We start from the raw sequence: 26988 nt of genomic DNA, 5'->3' as shown, positions 1-26988 counted from the left end.
TGCGTCTTCCACCGTCTTTGCTGTCCGACACACCGTCCACAGCTTCCTGTCCACGGCGTCAACCATCTGCTGGATCAAACCCTGCAGTCTGCAGCCGGAGGGACATCTGGAAATCTGGAACAAAACACCACGGCTTCATCTCAGAGTGGACGATAGCGAGCCAATTCTCGTTTAACAGCAAAGGAACACAAACACTTCAACTCCTGTTGTAGATTTATCCAGCTGTTCTGGTTTCTGATCATCGTTTCTTTAACATTTTAGTATCTTTCAAATGTTTTCTTTTGTTTTGTAATGTTTTATTGTCTTTTATAAAACTATATTTTTCAACATTTTAGTATCATTTCTAATGTTTTGTTTTTTGAAAAGTTTTTTTCTCTTTCACAAAGTTTTATTTTTTAATGTTTTATTATCTTTGTCTTTATTCTATTGATTTTTTATTTTATTTTTAGTTTATTGTCTTTTTAAAACATCTTATTGTCTTTTCACATGTTTTCTTTTGTTTCCTAATGTTATATTTAGATTTTTGAAAGTTTTCTTGTCTTTCACAAAGTTATATTTTTAATGTTTTATCTTGTTTTTAATGTTTTATTATCTTTATTGCCTTTTTTATCTCTTTTCCGTATGTTTTTTTAATGATTTATTTTGTTTGTTATTTTTCTTGTGTAATGTCTTATAGTTTCTCTTCAAATGTTTTGTTGTCTTCATTTTATTTTTTATGTTTTATTATCTTTTGGCTATTCTAATGTTTTATAATCATTTTTAATGTTTTTCAATCTTTATTGTCTTTTTTATGTTTTCCTGCCGTTTTTATTGTTAAATTAGTTTTTTAATGTTTTATTTAGTTTTGTAATTTTAATTGTTTTATGGCTTTCTTTCTATAGTTTTAATGTCTTTTAAAATGTTTTATAATCATTTTGGTTATTTCAATATTTATTATCTTTATTATCATTTTCAAGATTTTATTATCTTTTCTAATGTTGTTTTGAAAGTTTTATTGTCATTTACAGTTATATATTTTAAAGCTTCATCTTCATTCATTCTTTTTAACGTTTTAATCTTTTCACATTTTTATTGTTTTGTTTTTAATATTTTCTCATCTTTATTGCGTTTTTAAAAATATTTTATTACTTCTTCTATTTTTCTTTTTACTATTTTTAATGCTTTTATTAATGTGTTATTTCCTTGATAATGTTTTCTTTTCTCTTATATATATATATGTGTATATATATATATATATATATATATTTTTTTTTTTTAATGTTTTGTTGTTTTTTCTAATGTTACCTTCATTGTCTTTTTGGTAAAGCAAATTAAAAATCATTAAATATAATACATATTATATTGTTTATTGTATTTTTAAATGTTTTATTATCATTTTTAATGTTCTATAGTCTCACCTAATGTTTTATTATACTTTCTGATATTTTATTCTCATTTGTTCATGTTTTAGTGCCTTATTTTGCTTTTTAATATCTTTTTTCATGTCCTAATGTCTTGTCATTTCTAATGTTTGTCTTTTCTAAATGTTTTGTTATATTCATGTTTATTTTCATGTTTGGTTTTCTTTTCTAAAATTTTTATCGTCTCTTCTTATGTTTGACTTTTTTAATGTTTGTCCTTTTTATTATTATTATTATTAACTTTTATTATTGTCTGCTATTATTTATTTTTTAGTGCTTTATTGCATTTTTTAACGTCGTATTTATTTTTAAAATGTTTTCTTTTATCTATTTTTTTATTTTGTTATTTAAAGATTGATGATCTTAATTATCTTTTAAAATTATTTATTGTTTTCAATATTTTGTATGTTTTTTTCTAAAACATTTTTTTGCCAGTTTTAATATTTTATTGCCTTTTCTAATGTTTGTCTTTTAAAAATATTTTAAAGATTGTGATAGGATTTTCTAATCATTTTATCGTCATCATCGACTTTTCACACATTCAATTGTATTTTCTAAAGTCTTTATTTTTCTATCCTAATATTTTCCAACATTTGTCTCTTTTAATGTTTCATTTTATTGTCTGATGTTTGTCTTTTTGAATGCTTCAACATCTTTATTGTCTTCGTTAATATTTTATCATCATTGTGTGATTTTTTTCGCGTTTTTGCATTTTCTGATGTCTGTTTTAATATCTTAGTGGCTTTCTCCTTGTACTGTTGTTTTTTATGTTTTATTGTCTCTCCTTGTTCGTCATAATGGTTTTTGTCACTTTTTTAAAACTATTTGAAAAGTCTGTTCTGACTACAATTTTGAAGGGAGCAGTAGACATGAAGTTTATCGTTATAATCCCGACTGTACATGGTTTACTAAGGTTTCTCACCCAGTCGTCGTCCGAACACATCGGGACGTCCGGCGTCGCTCCACACTGCTGCCTCTGGACAGACTGTCGGCCATCTTGATTCTGCCATTTGAGCCTCAAACACACTGCGGGGAAATAAAGTAAAAACAAAAAAAAAAAAAAACTAAAAATGGAGGTCGGTTCACCTTCAACTGAGCTCTAGTTCAAACAGAACACAGCACAGACGACATCAGACTTCTTTATCAGCGCTTCAAAGATTGTCAAATATTTAACGTTGGTCAAAGTTGGAGTCAACAGAGGTTTTTTAAAAAGGCTTGTGATGACCTGAATTTCGTCAGAATTTATTGATTTAGCAGCTCTTTTTGATCAAGATCCACCATGAAGCTGCTTAAAAGTTGTGCATGTTTTCACAGGTAACATAAAACTAATACAAAATAGAATAATGTTGGTCAGAAACACTAAATTTGGAAAACATGCGAAGATAATAAACTTGTTTGACAAGATCTTATAATAAATTTAAAAACTACGTTCATGAATTTGTAGAAGAGAATGTCAGGATAACTTTCAAAACTTCTTTCATTTGCTTTTTGTCTTTTTTAACTCATCAAACAACCTAAAATAAATGTGATAAAATGAACAAATTTGGTAAATATGCGAAATGCCAAAAAAGGGCCTGTCTGTCAAAAAAAAAAGTCACAATCACTACTGTTTTTCAAATTGTTTTTGTTTGATAAGTCTTTTCATTGGAAGACTTGTGAAATGAGAGCACAAACCACAGCAGCTGAGGTGAACATGGAGTCTTTATTGATTGATCAGAGTTCAGGAACACTGGAGCGCTAAGGAAACATGAGAATCAGGGAAAACAACCGACACCTTTTGACACCATGATTGAAATCCCCCCCAAAAAAGAAGCAGCCCAACAGGATCCAGATGTTCGTCTCAGTTCTGGATAAAAGTGCTTAAAAAGCAGCCGATCGGATAAACATGCGGACACTTTTGAGGCCGGCCGGTTTGTACGTCGCCCACACGACTCCGCTCGGGTCATTCGGGCCTTTGGAGTAGATCCCGTTTAGGTTGGCCGTCTGGCAGCTGTTGTACCACCAGCCACCCCCGAACCGCTCTGCACAGCTGCCCTCCGACGCGTCCCGGTCGAAGGCACTGAACTTCATCCCGTTGTGCGCTGGCACCAGGGCGTCGCCGGCGTCCCCGGTGTACCCGGACACATGCAGCGGGAACCCCTGGTCCTCAGGACCGATCCGGACGGTGTACTCGGCGCTGGCCACACCCCCCTCCCGGTCCTCCAGCTCCACCTTCAGCATGGTCTCACCCCCAGCGGTCAGCAGGTGGAGGTTCTGGTTCCCCAGCCAGAGCTCCCCCTTCCCCTTGGCATCGACCGAGCCGAAGCCGTCGCGGTACTCGGCCCAGGTGCGGTTGAAGTCGAGCGCGCCGCCTTCCCTCTGCTGGACTAACAACCACCCACCCATAAAGCCCTCCTGCTGGCAGTAAACCTCCACGGTCACCGCGGAGTCACCGCCGCCGGGTTTGATCTTAAACAGGCCGTTCGTTTCCCCGTTCAGGTGGTTCCGGTGGGCGTCCACACAATCTGTGAACAGAGACCGCGAGTTAGCGAAGACCGGCGCCGTGCCAAAACCAGACGGGATTAATCTTAGCCTGGACTATAACGAGTCAGTTTTATAAACTCCATAATGCTCTGATGAAGTTTTCTACTTGTTTCTAATGCAATAAAATGACTCGAGGATTTTATTTTAAACAGTACAATCCCATAGAGCGACTGTACAGACCAAACACTACTGGAAGCAACCCCAAACGTCTTGCTTGACTTTGCTATAAACTGCTCTTTACAAGAAGCTTCTAGATTTAAGAGTTTTGCTGCTTTGTTTAATTCAGACGTCTTTAATCTGTAGGTTTAACAAAAAGTTTGTAATCTTTTTATTTTTATTTATTTTTTGGCCAAGCACCGGCTTTGGCTCCTATAAAACCGATGCCCAGTTTCTACTCATCTTCTGCTCTTTTACAGAGCTGCAGCTACGGGGAGTATTTGGTAAATTCAGCATTTCTAAACCCTCTGAACTCCAAGTGCTTTCTGGGAATTTTTTCTTCACTGTTTTCTCGTTTTGTTTCACAGTAGTATAAAGTCCTACACCTTTACAGAAACAGAATGACCACGAAGAAGTGTGACAGTTATTAAGCCACAAAGCATAAAAAAGTTGAATTTCTTTGCTTATTTAACAAAAAAAGGAAGAAGTATGGAATCAGAATTCTTGTCACGAGTGCTGTCGAGTTGTTTTTTTTTTCAATTCCAAAATCTCTATGTTGCAAATACTTAATTCTGGGGGAATTTTTTGAACAAGAATTAGCGATTTTGATGAAATATCCCAATTTTAAGCTTAGATTCGGCTAACGTTCCTGATGAAACCAAACACGAACAGCTTTTACAGTTTTCGGCCTATAAATGGCACCACTTTGTCAACACGCTCATTGGGGTTTTGGGGTTCAGAGGGTTAAAAACTTTGAAGATTGTACAAATTTCTGTTTGATATTCTGTCAAGAATATGAACTGGGGAAATTTGGACAAAAAATACATTTTTTTTAAATGTATTTGTCAGGGAACCTAGCTAGTTTCCAACTTGGTGTTTCTCAAAGTTAGGCTATAGAACTGGCAACGAAAGCTAAAACTACTCCGATTGATTAAATGTTTAGTATTTGCAGGACTTTTTGTTGGCTCTCGGTTTACACATTGGGCCAAATTACTTCAAGAAACTGCAGCTCTTCGGTGCTCTAGCAACAAGCAACAACAAACCCAGCATCCACCTCTTATTTTTGGTACATAGGGGCTAGCTAGCCAGTTGGTTTATGCTAACAGATGCTACCTAGCCTAGCGTTGCCGTCACGGCGCTGCTAATTTTACTCTAGGTCAGATGTTTTGGTACCTTTTCCTACATAATCCGCCTGTCGCTCGACGCGCATGCTGTTCACGCTGCGGGCGTGAAAGTCGGGAACGTCGTCGTCCACGGCGCCCATCGTGAACCCACCGAGGTCCGAGCCGAATGGATTCACGAAGCCCGTTTTGGTATCTCCTAAGAGGCTTCCTTTAGCACCGCCAGTGTGGACCGAATGTGAGGAGGAGGAGGAGGATGTGTGGGTGAGGCTGGGGAACAGGGAGCTCATCCCTCCCTTGGTGGAGTCCGACAACGCCTGGCACTCAGGTCCTCCCTCGATCACCTCCTCCGTCTTCTCCACCGGGCCGTCCTTGGTGTGAACCACCGTCTTCCTGATGCTCTTCGTGCAGGAGACGCTCTGGGTGGAGACGTGGCTCGTGCTGGGCTGGCTGAAGCCGCCGCCCAGATCGAACACACCCCCGTCGCCTCGTCCGCCAATCTCGGTGATGGATTTCGAGGACGTGGAGGAAGAAGCGGAGGAGGAGGACGAGGAGGAGGATGTGGACGAAGAGAAGGAAGTACCTGGGTCCTTTGAGATGGTTGCCGGGGACGAGCTGGAGCCTTCTTCCTCTAGGATCAAATGGACGGTGTTCACCTGGAGGAAGGAAAAGGGGGCAAGACTGTGAACGTGGTTTCAGAAAAGGGTGTTTTTCTGAAAAACACACTGACGTAAAACACCGAGCTGGAACTGAGCATACGGGGAGCGTACTGGACCCTCACCTCCTGGAAAAGATCGTCTTTCTTCTGAGCAGCCGTCCCGATGCCGATGTCCTTGGATTTGTAGACACTGTCCACGATGACGTCCTGCAGCGGCTTGCTCTTCATTACATACAGCGTCCCCACCGACTCGATGTTCTGGGGGAACTGGGAGTCCAGCTGGTTGATCTGGGAATTCAAAGGGTGAGAATTATTTGTAGTGAAAGTATTGTTGACATGTTGACTTTACAAGGGTCACCCGACAACTTTCTACTGCAGTTTTCGATTTATTGGGTAGTAGGTCAACCTCAACTAATATAGAGCAACTATAACTAATATGGAGTAACTTTAACTCATTTAGAGCAACTTTAATTAATATAGATCAACTTTATCAAAAAAATAAGTCGGACATTGAATCAAACCCTGATTTTTTTAATGCAAACATCACCTTAGAATTTACAAATTCAAACTGCTCCGAGACACAAAATCAAGAGTTTCCATTCAAATCAGGTGAAGTTTAAACCCTCACAGAATTAGTTTGTTGTGGATTTGTTACCTGTTTGTCCAGGGTCACGTAGCTGTCCTGGTCCACCTGGTGTTCGGAGTAGCTGGCACAAGATCCTTTGCAGGAGCGCAGCTTAATGTCGATGTCCACCTGACAAGAGACGATAAAGAGTCAGAAACAAACCAATGAACAGCAACTTAAAGTTCTACAGAATAAAAGTACGGCATAGAAACACTCGTCGATTTGGAGCTACAACAAAGCACAGCGAAAAACCTCAAAAAAGTAAGCAACATTGAGTGAAAGCGACTTGTTGAGACGGCCATGGCTAATAACGCAATTGGAATAATTCAGTTTGTTGTTTCACATAATTAAATAAGACGACAATTCCCGCTAAAACTAACCAGCGTAGCATATGTCAGCTTCAGGGTTTTTTGGAAAGGTAAAAAAAACAAAAAAAAAAACATAATTTATCGGAGGCAGGACCAATTTTGTGAAAATCCTCAGACCAAATACTTTCCCGCTAAAATTGTACTATATATGTGTGTGTGTGTATATATATATATATATATATATATATATATATATATATATATATATATATATATATATATATATATATATACATACACACATATATACACATATATACATATATACACATATATATATTACAGAAAATTACGTCTTGTTTTTGTTGCTTTTACTTTTTTTTGTTTAACTTTCATTGTTTTATGCTTCCTTTTTGTCTCACTTGTGTTCTTTGTCTGTTTTTTTTACGTTTTGTTTCTTTGTCTTTAGTCATTTTTTGTGTCATTTATGTCATTTATTGTAATTTTTTTGCCTTGTTTGTGTCATTTGTCCATTTTTTTGTTGCTTGGTAACTTTTTTGTCAAATTTTTTGTCTCTTTTTTGTTTTGTTTTATGTTATTTTGTGTCCCATTTTTGTTTTGTTTTGTGTTATTTTGTGTGCCATTTTTGTTATTTTGTGTCTCATTTTTCGAATATTTTGTGTTGTTTTGTTGGGTTTTTTTGTCTGACTTTTGTCATTTGTCTATTTTTTGTCATTATGGTTCTCAATTTTGTCATTTTTGTCTCATTTATGTGATTTTTTGTCTTGTTTGTGTATTTTTTTGTCTCATTTTTGTTGTTTGTCCATTTTTTGTCGCGTTGTAACTTTTTTGGTTTGAATGTTTTGCTGTCATTAAAACTGCACAGAAGACATTTTGTAAATCCTTCTAGTTGGGGTTGTTCTGTTTCCCTAGAGGTGCAGGACTTTGTATTGAGCCCACAGTGAGGAAAAATGAGACAGGAGGAAATAAGATAATATTGTGTTTTCTTTTGAGACTTGTTAATTTTCACCAAGCTCTGGTCTAAAAGAAATAGATTATAAATAATCAAATACAATTTAGATCTACATTTTTAAATGTATTTAAAGAAAAGCATTACTTGTAGCGCAATATCATTATGTTAGGCCACCAATTAACCGGATAATGCCTTCCTTTCTCAGCTTCCCTGCTCCTTTACTTTCTTTCTTGTCTCAGGAAGCTTCACTGTACCTTGAGTGAATGTATTTAAAAGTTCGTACCTCCAGCCTCTGCATCTCAGTGACCTGGTCCTTGACTCGATCCTTCAGGGCGGCCAGGATCCTTATCTGTCGGTCGATCTTTATCTTCATGTCCGTGATCCTCTGACGCAGATTCTGGGCCAGGTCGTAGTAGTTGTTGTTGTTGCCTGGTGGAAAAGACGCAACACTTTTTCATTAGAAGACAGAGGAATTATAGCAACCAAAATGTGACACTAAACACCACAAAAAGTCAAAATGATCAATATGTGGCACTAAACAGTAACAAAAAGACGCAAAATTACCAAAATGTGACACAAAAAGACCACAAATTGACCAATATGTCATACAAAATAGCCACAGAAGGATGCAGAACAACTAAAAAGTGACACAAAGTGGCCAAAATGTGACACAAAACGCACGCAAAAAGACACAGAAAGACCAAACTGTCACAAAATGACCAAAATATGACACAAAAGATATAAAATGATCTAAATGTGAGACAAAAACATCACAAATGATGACAAATGAACAAAAAATGAACCAATAATACCAAAATCCAAAACAGAACAACCGCAAAAGGACAAAAGGATCAAGACAAGGCACACAAAGACCACAAAAAGATGGGAAATGACCAAAAAGTGTCACAAAACATCTACAAAAAGGCACAAGAAGATCAAGATGTGGAACTGAACGATAACAAAAACATGCAAAATTATCAAAATGTGACACAAAGCAATCTCAAAAGAAGCCAACTTACCCACATGTAACACAAAAACACAAGAAATGTGGCACAAAAGATCACAAAAAGATGCAAAATGTCTCAAAAAGTGACAAAAAATATCCACAAAAAGACACAAAATGGTCAAGATGTGGCAAAAAAACAACCATAAAGTGACACATGACCAAACTGTGACACAAAACAACCTCAAAAAATGTGAAATTATCAACAGGTGACACAAAAAGACAACAAATGTGACATGAAGACCACAAAACGATGTAAAAGGACCATCACGTGATACACAACCAGAAAAAAAGGCAAAATACCCAAAATGTAATTAAAAAGACCACAAAAAGGGCCAATATGTGACACAAAGAAATGTAAAATAACCATAATGTGACACAAAAGACCACAAAACGATGCAAAATGACCAAAAAGTGTCACAAAACATCCATAAAAAAACACCAATAGATCAAGATGAGGAAAAAACGATAACAAAAAGACGCAAAATAATGAAGATGTGGCACAAAATGACCACATAGAGATGCAAAATGACAAATGTGACACAAAAAGAGGACAAACACAATGGGAAGATGTAACAAAAAGCCTGGACGGATGCTGTTCTGAATGTCTAAGTGTTTGTCGGCGACAACAAGAGATAAAAACCAACAGAACTGCATGAAGCTAAAGTTGTCGAGGCCTCTGTGAGCCTCCTGGTAAATCAGATCCTGTTCACAGAGATGCCAGGTGGAAAAAGACGAACCGAATTCGAGGGTGAGTTTCTCCTTCAGGTAGTCGTAGGTCTGTCTGGAAGTGACGTCGGTGGAGCGGTGGCTGGCCTTGTTCTTCTCCAGCAGGCTGCGGATCTGTTCGATCTTCTTCACTGTGCCGTGGTCGAATTTGTCCATCAGACCCTGGATCCTGCAGCCCGACGGGCATTTGGGCCCCTGAGGGAAGAAAAGTTCAGGAGAAACGATCATCAGGATCGACTGTAGCACTGTGGTGGGACACACTGCCTTTAAAAAGCCTTTACAAAAACACAAAAGCTAAAGCTAGCTCATGCTAACGTTAGCAGCCACATCAGAGCTGCAACAGTTACATCGATCAGTTAAATCAATCCCCAACTATTCTGATGATCGATAATCAAAGCCCAAATGTTACACAGTCACAAAGCTTTCCTGGAAATCTACTCTGTTACAGCCTGGAAACAGTTAGCTAATAGCTAATAAGTTGTTATTTAACTTTAGTTGGTACAAAATAGAAAAAGAAACTTAAAGGCGTTTTTTTTTTTTTTAAACTTTCCGACTAAGCTAGGCTAGCAGTTTCCACCGTCATCAGCTTCTAAATTAGCCATCAACTAAAAGTTTCTCTAAATATTGCACACTCAAGAGGAAACTTGTCTTCTAGTGGAAGATCACTTTGGAGGGCATTAACTAATGCATGAGTCTTTGTCATGGTGGCCCTTTGTAATGTCACTCATCCACATGATGTTTTGTGACATTCCTGTCATTTGACTCCTCCCTTTTCTGTTAATATTTTACTAACGGCTGAGTTTGTTTTGGAAACTGAATCAACTGCTCTGATCGTTACTAATTCTGTCGTCTTCCAGTTTTATTTCCAAGAACATTCCCACTAGAAAGTGAATAAGAAAGGCTTGTTTTTGTGTGTGTGGGGGGGGGGGGGGTTGTGTGTATTTAAACCAATTTTGGTGCTGAAATGTGGAGAAATCTATGATGAACAGGAGATGTGCTAACGTCATGTACTATTATTATTATTACAGGAGGAAAGAAGACAAACTGATGAATGTAGGGAACAGAAGAGGAGGCGTACCCATTCGTCGTCGGTGCAGAAAGGCCATTCCTTCTCGGTGGCACATTTTTCAGATCTGGTGCCGTGCTCTACTGGACGGGCGCCTCTCGGGTCGATCTGGGCCTGAAACCAGACAGTCACTGGTTTACTGGAGGTAGTTTGGATCACAAACGCAATAAAGAAACACACTTCTGTCACTTTGAATGTGAAACTTGTGAACAAATCCAGTTACAAAGTTAAATTCAGGTGTTTTTCATGGGTTTGGTGACGTCGTTGTCCAAATGAAATAAAATTCTGGAGCTCAGGGAGAAAAAAAATGCATTAAATTCATAGTTTTGTACCAACAAAAAACAACAATAATAATAGAAATAATTTTAAATATGCATATATAAAACACTGCCAAGATATATTTAGAGTTAGAGCCACAAAAGAAATGTATTTTTTGAATTTTATATATCTATTTATAACTCCTAGTATTATAATTTGTTATTATTGTTGTTAATAATAATGTTAATAAAAATAATAAGAATTGTGTTTTATTTACACATGGATGAGACACAAAAGAAATTAAATTAAAGAAAATAGAAATAAAAAATAAATTGATAATGAGAAAAAGCATATTTATATATTTTTAATTATTGTTGATAATAATAAAAATACATGAAGAACTTTAATATCAGTTATTATTATTATACAATTATTGTCATTCTTATTGTTTGTTTTAGTGTGTTTATTAATTTATAAAGGAATTCACAACTTTTATTTGACAAAATTGTGCATAATTTTATTATTATTATTATTATTATTATTATTATTATTATTATTATTATTATTATTATTATTATTATTATTATTATTATTATTATTATTATTATGAATGAAATCAAACAGTGTGAAATAGGTAATAAAATATGATTTATTTTATCATTCATTTCTTTATTATTTCTTTTGTTTACCTCTTTAATATTTTGATTTAGTATTTCACTTGTAAGTATTTATTGTTTTATCTTCATTTTGTTTAACATTTTTATTCATCCTTGCTTCATATTTTTTTCTCTTTTCTTATTATTTTTGTCTGAATTTTAACATTTTTTGCATTTCTATTCATCACACTATTTATTTTCCCTTTTTCAAAAATCTATTTTATGTATTTATCTTTTTGCTTTTATTTCTTGTTTGAATAATTATTAAATATAATAATATTAATTGTTTTCCTTTTTTATTATTTATTCATCTTTTTTTGTCTGAATTTGGTGATTTTTTTAACCTTTTTATTTATTGCACTTATTTGTTTTTCTTACATTTTTCTTGTTTTTCAGTTGATTTTATGCATTTATCTTTTCCTCATTTTACCTTTCATGTTAATTTTCTCATTTTACTTTTGTCTATTTTATTTCTTTTTTCTAATAAAATAATATTCTACTAATTCTTATGATATGAAAACAAATAGCTCATCTTGTTAACATTTCCTGGTAAAAACACTAAAAAGACTCACCGACGCCACAGAAAGCAGACAGACGATGAAAGCGAGTTGCTGCATCTTTTCTTTTCTCGTTGCTGAATGTTTCTGCTGTGAAGCCGTCGATCTTTTCAAGCTTCAGAGTTGAGCAACAGCAAACTGTTTGAGGAACATTTAGTCTGAACTTTGGTCAAAACAAACACGGTGAAGTCAAACAAACTGGGTTTACTGGAATAAAACGGTTTGTCCTCAAAGCAAAGTGACAGAAATTAAACAAACTATGAATCACTGAGAGTCACGACCAACAGGTAGCTTTAGGTTTAATAGATTTTTATCTTCTATATTCTTTTTATTACATTTTTATGTTCTGATTTCATTTTTTGTATTTATTATTTTTTACCTTTTTATTTATCACACTCATTTATTGTTTTCCTTACATTTTTTAGATTTTTGTTCTTTTTATGTATTTCATGTATTTATCTTTCACCTTGATTAAATTTTCAATTTCTCTTTCACTTATTTTTATTCCATTATTTGTCTTCTGTCCATATTTTAGGATTTTGATATTATTTAAATTTTTCTAATTTTTTGGCTGAATTTGTGTTTTTTGTTTGTTTTTTTTAACCATTTATTTATTGCATGTATTCATAATTTTTCTGACAATTTCAGGTTTGTTTTTTTCAGGTTATCTTTATCTATTTTATGTATTTATCTTTTCTTCAATTAGTTTTGTTTTATTTTCTCTTTTTATATTTTCTATTTTAGTTACTTATTTTTTTCTTCAATATTTAGCTCTTTCACTTATTTTATGGTTATTAATTTTTGTTGAATTCAGTTTGATTTTTTTAATAAGTTTTTTCACATTTTTTAAAAATCTTGTTTTGTTTTTTTTTTACAATTCTTGTATTTGTTCAGATTTTTTAAAAATATGTTGTCTTTTCATTTATTGCACTTTTTTCTTATATTTTTAAGGTAAAATTTCTTATTTTTAATCTATTTTATGTATTCATCCTTTCTTCATTTGACCTTGTGTTTCAGTTTTAATGTTTTCTATTTTATTTTCCTGGTTTCTCTTTCATTTCTTTGTTATTTATATTTTTGAATAAATAAATAAATAAAGACTTCTGATTTGATTCACTCTATTCATTATTTAGTTCAGAAGAACCAAAACACAACGCTTTAAAAACTGTTTTTATGTGAACAAAGAAAGAGTTTTAGTTTTTGTTGAAAGAAAACCTGAAGGTGTGAAACTAGCTTCATCGTGGCGCCCTCTAGAGGACGATCTGTTCACAGTTCAGGATTTAAATCGGTCTCATTTTCCGAAACATTCTCTCTGAGACACAAATTTATTTTATTTTGGACACATTTCAGTTTTACTCAATGTATTTCAATTAATTTTTGACAATTTCTGAGTCATTTTGGGCAGTTTTCAAGCAATTTTCAGTCATTTTGGACACTTTTTTGAGTCATTGTTACACCTTTCAAACTATTTTTGGCCACTTTCAGTCATTTTGGACCTTTTTCAGCTCATTTTGATGAAAGTTTTACTGATATAATATCAGACAGCTGCAGTTACAAGGTGCAATGACAACCGCCCGTCGCAGAGCCCCTGAAGGGGCCCCCTCTGCCGTGAGTCAAAGTCGCCCCTCCCTCACCTCCTTCTCTCTGTCAGACAGAGGGAGAGGGGGAGAGAGAGGTGCCCACAGCGTGTGCAGCTGCTCTTCAGTAAATAAAAACATGGAGGCGTAACTGCGGAGAGGACGATAGATAATGAAGAGAAGTTATCCTTCTGGAAGTGAAAAAAGAAAGAAAAAAAAGGAGGAGGAAGAGAAAAGAAAACAAGAAAGCGGTGAGTTTAATATGTCTCTCAAATCTCAACCGAGTGCTTGCCTTGCCCTCGACTTGAAGCTAGCTTGCTAGCCAACTTACTTAGCCTATGAAAAACACTGTGGCAGGAATGCATTTGTTTTGAATAGTACTTTTCTTAATGGAATAAAATGAGTGTTGATGACCAAACACTCCTACTCTAATCACTACCTAGTGTTACTTAATTGCAAGATAAGCTTTCAGTGTATGTTGGCTTCTGTAAAGAGTAGTGTGCATAGTTTGTATAGACTATTTGAAAGTTTTGCATTAATATTGGCAATAATAATAATTATGATTACAAGAAAGGCCCACCCATAATATTAATAGTATAATAACAATAACACAACTTATTATTATTATTATTATTATTATTATTATTATTATTATTATTATTATTATTATTGATATTAATATTAATAATAAATCTAATTAATTATTAATACAAGTTGTAGTTATAAATAATTTCAATAAATATAACCAACCAACAACCTTTACCCCTCAGGATCCCTAAGGAGATTTTTCACTTCAAAAGGTGTTGTGACACCTTCTTCAGATACGGATCATACAAGTTGTAAGTAAATCGTTTTCACTAATCTGTTTTATTTGATAACAATTATTGATTGCTAACTATTTCTTTATGCCTTTTTCTGTATATTTTTGTCTCAAGCTCAGCCTCACTCAATGTTTACATTTTTTGAGTACATGCTAAAATAAAAACTACATGCATATAACAACTTCTTTGACCTGTGGCAATTCCTTATAATGGCAAAGTATAATTTATTACACGCCATATTTCCATCAGTACTTCAGAGGGCCCCCTGTTACTTTTTGCTTGGGGCCCCAGGGAACCCTTGCTATGGCACTGCTGATATTGGACCATTTTCTATAGTATGATCAACAATTTTATTCATTTTCTTTGATAATCTGTACATCTTAACAGGTTTGTTTAACAGCAGTATAAAATTATTCTGTTTTAAGCACATTTAATTTAATTTATTTAGACTTTTCAATTTTTGATGAATACATATTTTGTTTATTTATTTAGAATTTTATTATTATTTATTTTTATTATTTGTTAACAGAGAATTTATGTTTCTTAAAATAATTTTTGACATTTTTATTTGTTTTTCTTTTTGCTTTGTTTTTTTTACTCATTTTTTTCTTCTTTCATTTTTGGATTTATTTTCTCTTTTCTTCTTATTTGACTTTAGCTTTTAATTTCTTTTTTGCATTTTTATTTACTGCACTTACTTACAGTTTTTCTTAAATTTTGTGGTTTTCATTTTCTCAATTTTTATATTTTCTTTTTAATGTTTTTGTCTTCTTCATTTTTGCTTCTTCTATTCATTCATTTTTTGAATAAATGTTTGACTTATTTTTTTTTTTTACTTTGTTGAATTTTACAGGATTTTGTTTTCTCATTTTTTCTGTATTTATTTATTTATCAATATTTAATTATTTTCGTTTTTCTCTTTTTATGTTTATTTTCAAATGTATTTGTTTATTTTTCCGTCTTTTTTTGGTTGGTTTATTTTTTTCTTTAAATAATAATAATAATAATAATAATAATAATTATTATTATTATTATTATTATTATTATTATCATTATTATCATTATTATTTTTCATGTATTTAAAAAAAAAAAATAATAATAATAATAATAATAATAATAATAATAATAATAATAATAATAATTATTATTATTATTATTATTATTATTATTATTATTATTATTATTATTATTATTATTATTATTATTATTATTATTATCATTATTATCATTATTATTTTTCATGTATTTTAAAAAAAATAATGATTATTATTATTATTATTATTATTATTATTATTATTATTATTATTATTATTATTATTATTATTACTATTATTATTATTAATATTATTATTGATCTGGTTCCAGTTTCTCTCTACATCTGTTCTCTGAGCCACTAGATGGAGACACCGGATCAGTTTAGGTGAGATTCTATACTTATTAGGAAGTTAAAACTCTTTGTAAATATTTTTGTTAATAATATTCATAATAAATAGTAAATCATTTATATTTGCTGCTGCAGAAATGATGGACTCTCTGTGACACAAATATTTAGATTTACTCTGTATATTTATTAATGAAACACAAATACAAACACAAATCCTTTGATAATTCTTCTTCTTCTTTTTATGACATGATGACTCTGAATTGTACCAGACAGTAATCAGATTATTTCTAAGACGGACAGTAAAATGTTCTCTGGATGATTTGTGATTCATTTTGGTGAAGTTTGGGAGAATTTTGGAGTTTTATTCCTCATATCTCAGTTTAGTTTGGACAAATTTTTAATAACAGTTGACATTTTTTGTCATTTTGAAGCCATTTAAGATGCATTTCACATCATTTTGATGAATTTTTAGCCATTTTTGGCTTTAGTTTTATTTTTATTTTGGACAGATTTGAGTTTTACTGGAAGTATTTAAATTCATTTTGGACAAAATCTGAGTATGTATGAAACATTTTGTGTCTTTTGAGACATTTCTGAGTCATTTTTTTATACCTTTCAAGTTATTCTGGGACATTTTGAGTAATTTTGGACATTTTTCAACTCATTTCGATAAAAGGTTTGTTCATTTTGGACCATTTACTTTCATTTCGGACATGTTTCACATAATTTTTGGTGAATTTTGAGCCATTTTGGACACAACTTGGGTCATTTTGAGACTGATTTTATTTTATTTCGGGCAGATTTGGGTTTTACTGGACGTATTTCAATTTCAAATTTTGAGTATTTTGGACAATTTTTGAGCCAATTTTCCATCATTCTGGACACTTTTCGTGGCACGTTTCTACTATTTTCCATCTTTTTGGGTCAGTTTGTGTCACATTTTTGTCATTTTGCATCTTTTGTAGTTGTTTTGTGATATTTGGTATTTTTTATGTTTTTAGACTAGTTTTGTGCCACAATTGAATAGTTTTGTGTTGTAGTTTGGTTGTTTTTGGGAACATTTTGGTTACTTTCTGTCCCATTGTTTGTTTTGCATTGTGTTTTGCTTGTTTATCATCTTTTTATTGCTGTTTTGTGTCATATCTGGTCATTTTGTGTCATATTTGGTCATTTTGTGTCATATTTTGGTCAATTAGTGTTTTTTGTGGCAGTTTTTTTTATCATATTTTGGTTATTTTGTGTTACATTTTTTGTCATTTTCATCTTTTTTTCAACATTTTGTCTCACATTTTGGTTGTTTTGTGTCATAGTTTCTTGTTTAGTGGGTCTTTCTTTGGATGCTTGTCGTGATATTTTGTCATTTTTGATGTTTTAAACTTTTGTCTCACAATTGAACAGTTTTGTGTCGTATTTTCGTTGTTTTAGGGAACATTTTGGTTACTTTCTGTGTCATTTTGTTGGTTTTGCATTGTGTTTTGCTTGTTTATCATCTATTTGTGTTCTATTTTGTGTTGTTTGCATATTTCCACTATCAGTTATCAGGCAAATCCACATATTTGTAAAAGCTTTAACCATCCCTTTAAGAAGCAGTGAAATGTGCTCACTTTGGAGGATCCTCTCCATGTTTCCACCCTTTTAAAGATAATTTGGACTCGAGGGTTTAACAATACACAAACACACTCACAGCGGCGCATTAGTGGCCCGGTTTGCTGGCAGCTTGACAGGACGCTGCCGCTTCCCTTAATGAAGCGCAGCCGCCTTCAAATAGTGGGAGGAAAGAAGCTGTTAACCACAAACGGACCAAAAACACCACCCTCTACCTGCAAGCTGCCATTAGGGCGTCCACCGGGACCAGAGGACGAAGCCAGAAGAGATGAAAACCAACTCACTGTCACCAGATTAGAGGAAAAAACACACAAACAGCAGGACGACACAACAGTGTGGCTGAACATTAAAAATGCAGCAGAAGCCAATTAGCAACCGTCCGAGGCTCGGAGAGGAAAACAAGTCGGGGAGGCAGGAAGCAGATGGAAGTAGAGACGAGGGACAAATTAAAGGAAAAACACAATCACACAGGCATCGACAGCAACAGATCAAAGTTTTTTATGAGTTTGTGTCACAACTTTGTCATTTTGAACCCCTTTTTGTGTATTTTTGTTTGACTTGTTTCTTCATCAGTCCTCAGGTTCTTGATGGGTTTCAGTCAGGACTTTGGACAGACCAGTCTAAACCTTCATTCCAGCCTGATAGAACCATTTCTTTACCACTAAATGAGTCATTTCTGACCAATTTTGAGTCATTTTTAACCAATCTAGACAGGTTTCAAGTCATTTCTGAGCCAAGTTGAACAGGTTTTGTCATTTTAAGTGATTCTGAACCAATTCTTGGTCATTTTGGACATTTTTCTGTCATTTTGAACACATTTGATTCATTTTCAACATGTTTTACTCGTGGATAATTTCTGACCTATTTTGGGGCAAATTTTAAACCATTTTGGACTAATTTTGAGTCATTTTGAGCAACTTTTAAATCATTTTGAGCAACCTTTAAATCATTTTGAACCACTTCTTAGTCATTTTGGATCATGTCTGAGCTGTCAATTCATCACATCAGATTATATTAAACATGTTATGTACAGGCATGAACAAAAGTTTACTAGTAGAGGCCATGTTGATGATGGCAGCCTTCAGCTTATAATGACTCCTAGAACTCTGAAATCATTGAAACACGCAAATCTTTGTCACATAAAAAACAATCCTGTATTTTCGTCCTTTCATAGATTTATTAAAGGTCTCCTGGTTTATCTTTGACGCCTCTGGACAGAATTGGTGACTCAGACTTGTTTCTTCATCAGGTTCTTGATGGGTTTAAGTCAGGACTTTGGGGAGACCAGTCTAGAACCTTCATTCTATCCTGATGGAACCATTTCTTTACCACGTCTGATGTGTGTTTGGGCTCATTGTCTTGTTGAAACATCCAAGAACATAAACAACTTTTTTTAATCTAAATCTTATCTTAACACAGTTAATGTATTAACTTATTTATGTGTGTATGCATGTATTTATTGATTTATTTAGTACTGTTAACATATCAGAGTTCTGAGTGAATTTTTCTTAAGATAGGCAAAGGCCATTTATTGATTACATAGAGGCTGTTAAATGTTTATTAAAAACTAAAAAGCATTTAAAAAAAAACAACTTAGGCATTTATTGAGTCACTAAAACACTGTAGAGTACAGACCACATCAGCATGATTCTAAGCATCCTCTGGTAAATGAACAACCAGATACTGATGTCTCTCACCATATGGACTTCAGGAGATGATTAGATGATGATAAACTGTGACCTACTGGTTGGGTTCTCTCTGTTCTCATGTTTCTTACATGTTTGTCCCCTGACAGCCGGGTCCTAATGTTTTTTGAGCAACACACCATAGTATGATGTTTTTACAATGATGGTTCTACTATGGAACCAGTTTGACATGTTCAGGTGTTCTTTGTGTGAAAACTCAGAGACTTCAGGTATCAGAAAGTGGTTTTCAACTTTCTTTGTTAACTTTCTGCTTCAACTTTAAATTAAATTTCCTTCACTAACCCCGCCCTCTGGACTTCCAGTAAGCTGTGTTCCTATTGGCTGTCCAGGTGGCTGCTTGGTGTTATCAGGAACACCTGAGCTGCTTGGTGTTATCAGGAACACCTGAGCTGCTTGGTGTTATCAGGAACACCTGAGCAGCTCACTGTCTTCCTGCTTTATTTAGCTGCAGACAAACATTTCCTCTGCTTCTGTTCACCACAGAACCGGGTTTGGCTCCGGTTGCTTGAGTTTGTTCTTTAGACGTTGGCTTGCAGCTTCCAGCAGTAAAATCGTCTTTAATGTGTTTCTTGGTGTGTTTTAGGGCTTTGTACTGGATAGTTGTCTTGGTAAATGTGGTTCTTTAGCCACAGTTAGCACATGGTGCTAATGTGTGCAGTGATTAGTGGATTTGATGCAGCTGAGTTGTGTCTTTATCTTGGCTGTAGTGAGTCTTCAGAGGTTTCTGGTCAGACACATTCTGTATTCTTGTTTGAGAACCAGCGTTGGTTGTCCAGAAGGTAAGAGTTCCTGTCCTGATTCTCTGTTCTCAGAGGTTCTCTGGTAGGCTGCAGGAGACTTTAGTGTTTGGGTTGTGCTAGTTTGGTTTTTGTATGGTTTCATTTGGACGACTATCTTGAGGCTCCTCCATGTGGTTTAGTGAGGTTTTCTGTAACAGTTCTACAAAGCAACCTGCAGCAGAAGAGACTTTCAGAGTTTTTAGGAAGTTCTGGAGACCAGACTTTAGAGCAGCAGGAACATTTGTCAGCAGTTTGAGCAGGAGAAGGTGAGCTTCAGAGTAGAAATGAGATGGAAACCTTCTTGACCCGTGTGGTGAGGTCCTGTACCAAGAGTTTGAGCAGGTTGTGAAGAGTCTGTAGTTCTTTGGTCTGAAAGCACAAGAAGAGTCGACTCATTAAAGGAGAAAACAGGAGATATTGTTGGTTCTTCTGTCGCTCTGCAGTTTCCTTAGACTGAATATCAAGTTTATATTTTAAATGATTTCCCATGTGAGCCCAAGAAGACTTCAATAAACTCCCTCCATCCCCTGGACACAACACATTTTATTACCACGTTAAATCTTTTTTTTTAAAATATGTTATTGAGTTTTAATCATAGTTTTAGTATAGTTTTTTCTCTTTGCTTGTTTAGTTTTGTCATCTGTGTAAAAGGTGCTAAACAAATAAAGTTGAGTTGATAAACTGAATAATTGACTAACTCATGATTGTGACAACAGAAGTATTTTCATTGTGATTTAAGGGTTTGTTTCATTTTTAAGGTTGGGGTTAAAATCTTGATATAAAAAGATGATTAAAGAAATAAACTACATAACAAAAAGCAATTAAATGAAAGGGAAAAAATTAATACAATAAAACTTTTTAAAAGTTTTATTATTAAAAAGATTGAAGAAATTTAAGATGTAATTTTCTAATTAAACATTTAATTTTTTAATTAAATGTTTTGTCTTTTTAAAGGTTTAATAATCTAATTAAATGTTTTGCATTTTTAAAGATGTTTAATATTCTTCTTGTTTAATTGTATTTTTTAAATGTTTAATTGTGGAAAATATTTTATCTGTAATTTTTAATATTTGTATTTTTAAATTTTTTTTGAATTTCATACTTACATGTATTGTATCTTGTTGAATTATCTAATTAAATATTTTGTCTGTTTAATATAATTTAATTGTATTTAATGTTTAACTATATATAACTAACTATATATAAAAGACAAAACATTTAATTAAAAAATTAAATGTTAAGAAAAACTACATCTTAAAGACAATAAAACTTCAAATAGGAATTAAACAGAAAATACAATGAAGCATTTAAAAAGAAAATTAAACATTAAAAGGTGGTAAAACATTTAAAAAGAAAAACCTTAAAGATTTAATCGAAACATTAAATATTGGGAAAGAAAAAGAAACTCAAACAAGCCGATAAAACATTTGAAAAAACAATTAAACATTAAAAAGACAAAACATTTAGAAATCAAATCAGACATTAGAAAAGAATAAAAGGTGAGAAAAGAGCAAAACTAAACGTTTAAGAAGAATCAAACTAAAGACAAAACATTTGAAAAGACACCAGTTAGATTTTAGAAGATCAAATTAAACAGAAGAGACAATAAAATGATCAAAAAGAGCAAAAACAGAAGTTCTTAAAGTGTTTTCTAGTCTGAAATGAAAACATCAAGTTGTTTCTTCAAACATTTCCTCTGTCTATGTTCTTGGTTTGATTGTGGACAGATTTACTAAGAACTCATTTCAAAAAACTGCTTTCCAGATAAAGTCTACTAGTAGTTGAAGGCATGGATCAAACTAATGTTACCTTCTGATCTCCACAAACTTTACTGTTCAGTGAAGAGAATCAAAGTTTGTTGAGGATTTCTAAAAAACCCACAGGTGAAGGTCTGCGAAGAACTCAGATGGATGATCTAAATGTGAAATCAAGACTCACGGTCACAAGTTTTAAGGCTTCTGTTAACTAGAAAGTTCAAACTAACAGAGAAGTACTGAGAAACTTCTAAAACTTCAGTCCTCAGACTGTCTGAAGGTTCAAACTAACAGAGAACTACTCAAGAACTTTAAGGTTTTCAGTCCTCAGACTGTCTGAAGGTTCAAACTAACAGAGAAGTAGTGAGAAACTTTTAAAACTTCAGTCCTCAGACTGTCTGAAGGTTCAAACTAACAGAGAAGTACTCAGGAACTTAGAAAATATCAGTCCTTGGACTGTCTGAAGGTTCAAACTAACAGAGAACTACTCAGGAACTTAGAAATTTTCAGTCCTTGGACTGTCTGAAGGTTCAAACTAACAGAGAACTACTGTGGGACTTAGAAAATTTCAGCCCTCAGACTGTGTGAAAGCTCAGGTCCTGAGGACTCGGGAGGTGTGGAGGCTTTGGAAAGTCTTGGAACTGAGGGTTCAACCCTCCAGAACAAAGGCTGAAGTCCAACCTCCTGAGAAAAACGGTCGAGTCGAGACTCAAGTTAAAAAAAAAGTCGAAAATGACAAAAAATAGATGATAAATGCGCAAAAAAAAGTAAAATTAGTATCTGAGCGAGTAGCTCAGGAGGATAAGAAGAGGACTACCAAGTGGAAGGTCGCAGGTTCGAGACCCGCCACCGGCACTTTTCTTTGTCTTTGTCTTTGTCAGAATTTTGATAATAATTTAAGAAGTGTCTGGTCTTGAACCAGCGACCTGCAGCTCCATAGGCAAATCCTTAACTCACTGAGCTACAGATCAGATACAAAGAAATAAATTCGTCGTCCCTTTGGCATCGTAGTTCCTCAAGTGACCACATGGGTGGAGCCAAGGCGGAGTCTGGGTGGAGTCTGGGCGGAGAGTAGGCGGGGAGGTGGGTGGCGGCCTCCCCCCTCTACTCCCCCACCTCCCCTCACCACCCACCACACCTTCCCCCACCCGACGAGTTCTTCGAGTCTCCACGAGTTCTTCGAGTCTCCACGGGTTTTCCCGAGTTTCTGGAGTTTCCACGAGGTCGAAGGCAGAACAAGTTGTCATGAAGAGGTGTTGAAGTCGGCCAGGATGGACTGACTTTTTACAACGACTAGAAGGAAGACCACTAGAAGAGCAGGTCTTTAACCAGCATCCATAAAATCCATGGTGTCGCTCCAGAGAAATGAAGGGAGGTCAACTTTTATCAACCTCCATCCAGATGTTCAACTTGATATATTTACTGTGACATTTTTAGCACCACAAACCTTTAGTATCACACTTTATTATCATTTGTTAGGACTTTAATGGAATCCACCAGCAGATTTAGTTTTTGTTGACAAACTTTATTCTTGTCATCGTGGGACTGCAGTATTTAAAACTGTTCCTTCTATTTGACCTCATGTTTATTAGTTTTAGTGGAGAAAGTTATTTTAGTTGTCGATTAGTCTCTTAAAAACCAAATAATAAATTGGATTAGTCAAGAGGTTTAAATTTCTTACGTTGTCATATTTTAATATGACAAAAAATATAAAAATAAAGTGTCTTGAGACAATCTGAGCTGTAATTGGCATTATATAAATAAAATAGAATTAAAATTGTATGTATCTTGTAATGTTGGAGTAATTCAGCCACATATGTTGGAAAACACATTTTCTTTGACCATTAATTTGTTGGTTGTTTTCTCCACTAATTCATTTCTTGTTTTGGTTTATAAAATGTCAAACACAAATTTATTCAGTTTACTTTCATAAAAACAAAAAGATTTACATTCATGATGCAGGAATCAGGCAGTTTTTCACTTTTTATCTTAGTTTAGTCAGAAAGATAGTTGATAATGTGTGAATTGTTGCAGCTTGTGAGCCGTAAAAGGTTTTAATCTTTGGGGCCGAGTGTCAGAAAACATTTAGAAACCACCATCAACAAAACACTCAACAAAGATTTGAACATCATTCAAGGGAAATCCAACGTTTGCATGACAATGTCTAATTAAAGGACATTTATTTCCAACGTAAATGTGTGATATTCTTCCTCTGGAGCTTTCTCTTCACATCGTCTTCCACCTGGACTGGTTTGGTCGAGAGCATGTGCAACAAACATTTGAAAAACTGCACTTTAACATCAATGAATGACACTGAAGTTTAATCTCTACATAAATGAGACTGAGTCTGGATGTGCTGCTCTGTCATTAACTCCTAAGTTTAGGGAAAGTTCAAACAAAAGAGGACAGTTCAGATAAGACTTGAGAATGAGCTTATTTTGAACAAACATCTCAGACTTTCTGAGCTTCAGCACCTCTAGCAAGATATTTTAACAACAAGCAACTCAAGAGATCCAGAAGTTGGAGAGAGTTAGCTTTAGCTGAGCCAAAGAACATGTGGGACGCTAACCTAGCAAACATTTCAGACTTTTCTCTGTGAATTCTGAGAAATAATTTCCTATTTAATGACAGAGCTACACATCTTAACTCAGTCTCGTTAAAACAGACTCTAATTCAGTGTCATCCATCCATATTAAAGTGCAGTTACCCAAAATGTTTGTTGCATGAGCTCCAACAAAACCTGACCAGGTAGAAGGCCACTTTGACAAACAGGAAGTAGAAGATTCCAAGCAGATTTATAGAAGGGGGAACCGGACTGTACTAAGTGTGGTCCAGTATAGAGGGGTGTTTTGTGGGTTTTTAAGGCTGATAATGATTATTAGTGAGACATTTGGAGTAGATATTCATTTGCAGTAAATGAAAGCATTCAAAATCTTGGAGTTAAACTTAGAAGAACACAAACTAACAGAAAATGTTGTTGATATGTTCTTGTTTTGTTTACAGATGTTAAGATAAAGGAGTTTTATTCATGACGTTTAACCAATTAAATCACTCCAGAAGACAGAGCGACCACAGGTAGATAAAGGTTCAGAGCCAAAGTAGCGCCATTTTTAAATGTATTTATTACCGTAAATCAATAAAAAATAAAATACTGATAATCAGTAAATCAGTCAGCCCACAATTACTACAATTCTACAATGTATGTCTCTTTGCTTTGACTTGTTATTTGTACAATCTATGATGTATATGATGGTGTTTTTTCATAACAAAGGCTCTACTATGATGTTTTCTAAGAGACATACCATGCTACTCTGGTTGTTCTGGCTCTGGGCTGCTGCACTCCTCCTCTGTTGTTTTCTGGATTGTACTCAGCTGCATGCCTTCGTCCATCCGGCCTCCGTTGACTCGTCCCGCCTGCCGTCTCTGGAGCTGAAGCTGGATTGGAACAGACCAAAGTACAGTCCAATCACGATGCCAGCTGCCTCTCAAAAGGCTCCTTCATCTGGCAGGTGGCAGCACTTCTTCTGAGGGGAAGCTGAGCTGGTCCAGCAGAACTTTGGAGATGTGTTCCAGTGGTTGGTGGATGTGTGGGGAGATAGAGAGGGACCTTTGAATTGTTCACAAAGGAAAACAGGGAACCCATTGGTAGTTTTAGTTTAGGGTGCTACTGCAGTGTGTTTTTGGGTTTTAAGAGGTGAACATGAAGAGTTTTTTTTGTATTGATTATCTTTTACTTTGTTCCTGGTTGGAATGCCCATCAATGTCAACATGAAGTTCACTTTTAGTTCTGTTTATTTATTTTTATTTTACTAACACCCATTTGTTTTTAACCCCCTCACATGTTGTGTTGTTGTAAACTTCCTCTTTCAAATAAATACGTGTCTAACCCTCTGGAAACCAGCGTTTGGACTGTTTTTGTGTTGCTCCTCACCTACTGACAGCTGTGGACTAAAGGCTATACTGTGACGTTTTTAGAGTGACATGCTATACTATGATGTTTGTTGGGTGACACGCTATACTATAGGCTTTTTTAATTGACATATTACTGTGACTTTTTTTTGTTTCATTTTTTTTTGTTTTTTTAGCAACATATAAGAATTCGAACAGTTTTAAAAGTTACTATACTTTTACTTGTGCAATGAAATTATTATTCTATGGTATTTTTTAGATGACATATTATACTCTGATGTTTTCTTGAATTACATACTATTTTGACAATATACTGCACTATGACATTTTTTGAACCACATATCATACATGACAATTTTAGACAACATCCTATCATTTTGCGCTTTTTGAACCACATTTAATCTATGTTTTGTTTTTTTTTCTTGCCAACATGCTGTACTATGAACTACAGGCCATACTATGTTATTCTTGAGTAAAGTATACTATACTTTGACATTTTCTGAACTACATCCTATACTATGGCGTTATACACAGAGTGCTTTGGTTACATGTTGATTTATAATCTAGATTTTTTTCTGTTTTGTTTTTTGACGGGATTACCACAGGCCTGACTGTGAACACCGTTGACACCCACCTCAGGGAGACGCTGTCTAAGATCTCAAGGCAGCTTGGTTGTGGTCTTTCTGGCACGTACTCTTCCAAGATGAGCCGGGAAGTTTAACACTGATGGAATGACACCAGGTCTAAGCCAACAAACTTCCAATTCCTCCTCAACCCATAGTCTCTGGGAAACCTACATGGAGTAAGAAAAGTAGACAGAGAAGTAATTAAGTCTGTACACAACATATTAAAAAATAAATCATGCTAATAAATTAAGTACAAAGAATTGAATTCGCCAATATACTGGAGACCAGAGCTATTTAATTTGATAAGTATAACCTTGTTTAGTAACATTTCGATTATTTGAGAGCAGTCCTAAAGAACTGCCTGTAATCCCAATCATAAAATGGGTTTGGAGGAAGAACATAGATGGTAATCTGGATATACATGAGTTAGGATTCATAACTACTATTGGTAGTATTGGTGGTAGTAATAGCAATGTGACTACTACTAGTAGTAGTGGTAGAACAGTAACTACTGCTGCTGATACTGGCACTGCTACTACAACTTGTAATACTATTACAAATGCTGATACTACTTCTACGACTAACAGCTCTTTATACTACTACTGCTGCTTGTACTTTTAGTATTACTACTACTGCTTGTACAACTATACTACAGCTACTATTAATCGTCTGGTATTTGGTTGTCAAGCTGCTAGCTCGCCTTAGCGTTTTGCTAGTGGCTAACTAGTTAGCTCTCATAGACTGGAAGCTCTCAACAAGATTTCATAATGAAAAAAGAGCCAAAAACTATTCTT

The 26988-nt window shown here is 34.4% G+C and overlaps 1 protein-coding gene and 2 long non-coding RNA genes across 3 annotated transcripts; 1 reads left to right on the top strand and 2 right to left on the bottom strand.

The window, feature by feature from the left end:
* Positions 1-3083: 3083 nt before the first annotated feature.
* fga (fibrinogen alpha chain) lies at positions 3084-12196 on the bottom strand. Its single transcript, XM_023262476.3, has 8 exons — positions 12049-12196; positions 10575-10676; positions 9508-9691; positions 8048-8193; positions 6514-6612; positions 5982-6146; positions 5253-5856; positions 3084-3904 (listed from the first exon to the last, which is right to left on the bottom strand). The coding sequence occupies exons 1-8, from the start codon at positions 12091-12093 to the stop codon at positions 3261-3263; spliced, it is 1989 nt and encodes a 662-aa protein (XP_023118244.2). The 5' UTR covers positions 12094-12196; the 3' UTR covers positions 3084-3260.
* Positions 12197-13114: 918 nt separating this feature from the next.
* Positions 13115-16383, top strand: LOC129348162 (uncharacterized). Its single transcript, XR_008600641.1, has 3 exons — positions 13115-13861; positions 14381-14449; positions 15797-16383. It is a non-coding gene; the product is annotated as an uncharacterized LOC129348162 (long non-coding RNA).
* Positions 16382-26423, bottom strand: LOC129348161 (uncharacterized). Its single transcript, XR_008600640.1, has 3 exons — positions 26203-26423; positions 24962-25266; positions 16382-20274 (listed from the first exon to the last, which is right to left on the bottom strand). It is a non-coding gene; the product is annotated as an uncharacterized LOC129348161 (long non-coding RNA).
* Positions 26424-26988: the final 565 nt, after the last annotated feature.

This window comes from Amphiprion ocellaris, chromosome 23 (genome assembly GCF_022539595.1).
Source record: "Amphiprion ocellaris isolate individual 3 ecotype Okinawa chromosome 23, ASM2253959v1, whole genome shotgun sequence".
Taxonomy (NCBI): Eukaryota; Metazoa; Chordata; class Actinopteri; family Pomacentridae; genus Amphiprion; species Amphiprion ocellaris.
Note: the sequence above shows the minus strand (reverse complement) of the source record. Positions and strands in the feature narration are given on the sequence as shown.

What these genes read in the sequence shown, in the direction of transcription:
- fga (XM_023262476.3), bottom strand. Translation starts at nt 12,093, where the DNA reads ATGCAGCAACTCGCTTTCATCGTCTGTCTGCTTTCTGTGGCGTCG. An exon ending in TCTGCACCGACGACGAATGG is followed by an intron (nt 9,692 to 10,574) that starts GTACGCCTCCTC and finishes TTCTTCCCTCAG; the next exon opens with GGGCCCAAATGCCCGTCGGG. An exon ending in ACGTGACCCTGGACAAACAG is followed by an intron (nt 6,147 to 6,513) that starts GTAACAAATCCA and finishes TTGAATTCCCAG; the next exon opens with ATCAACCAGCTGGACTCCCA.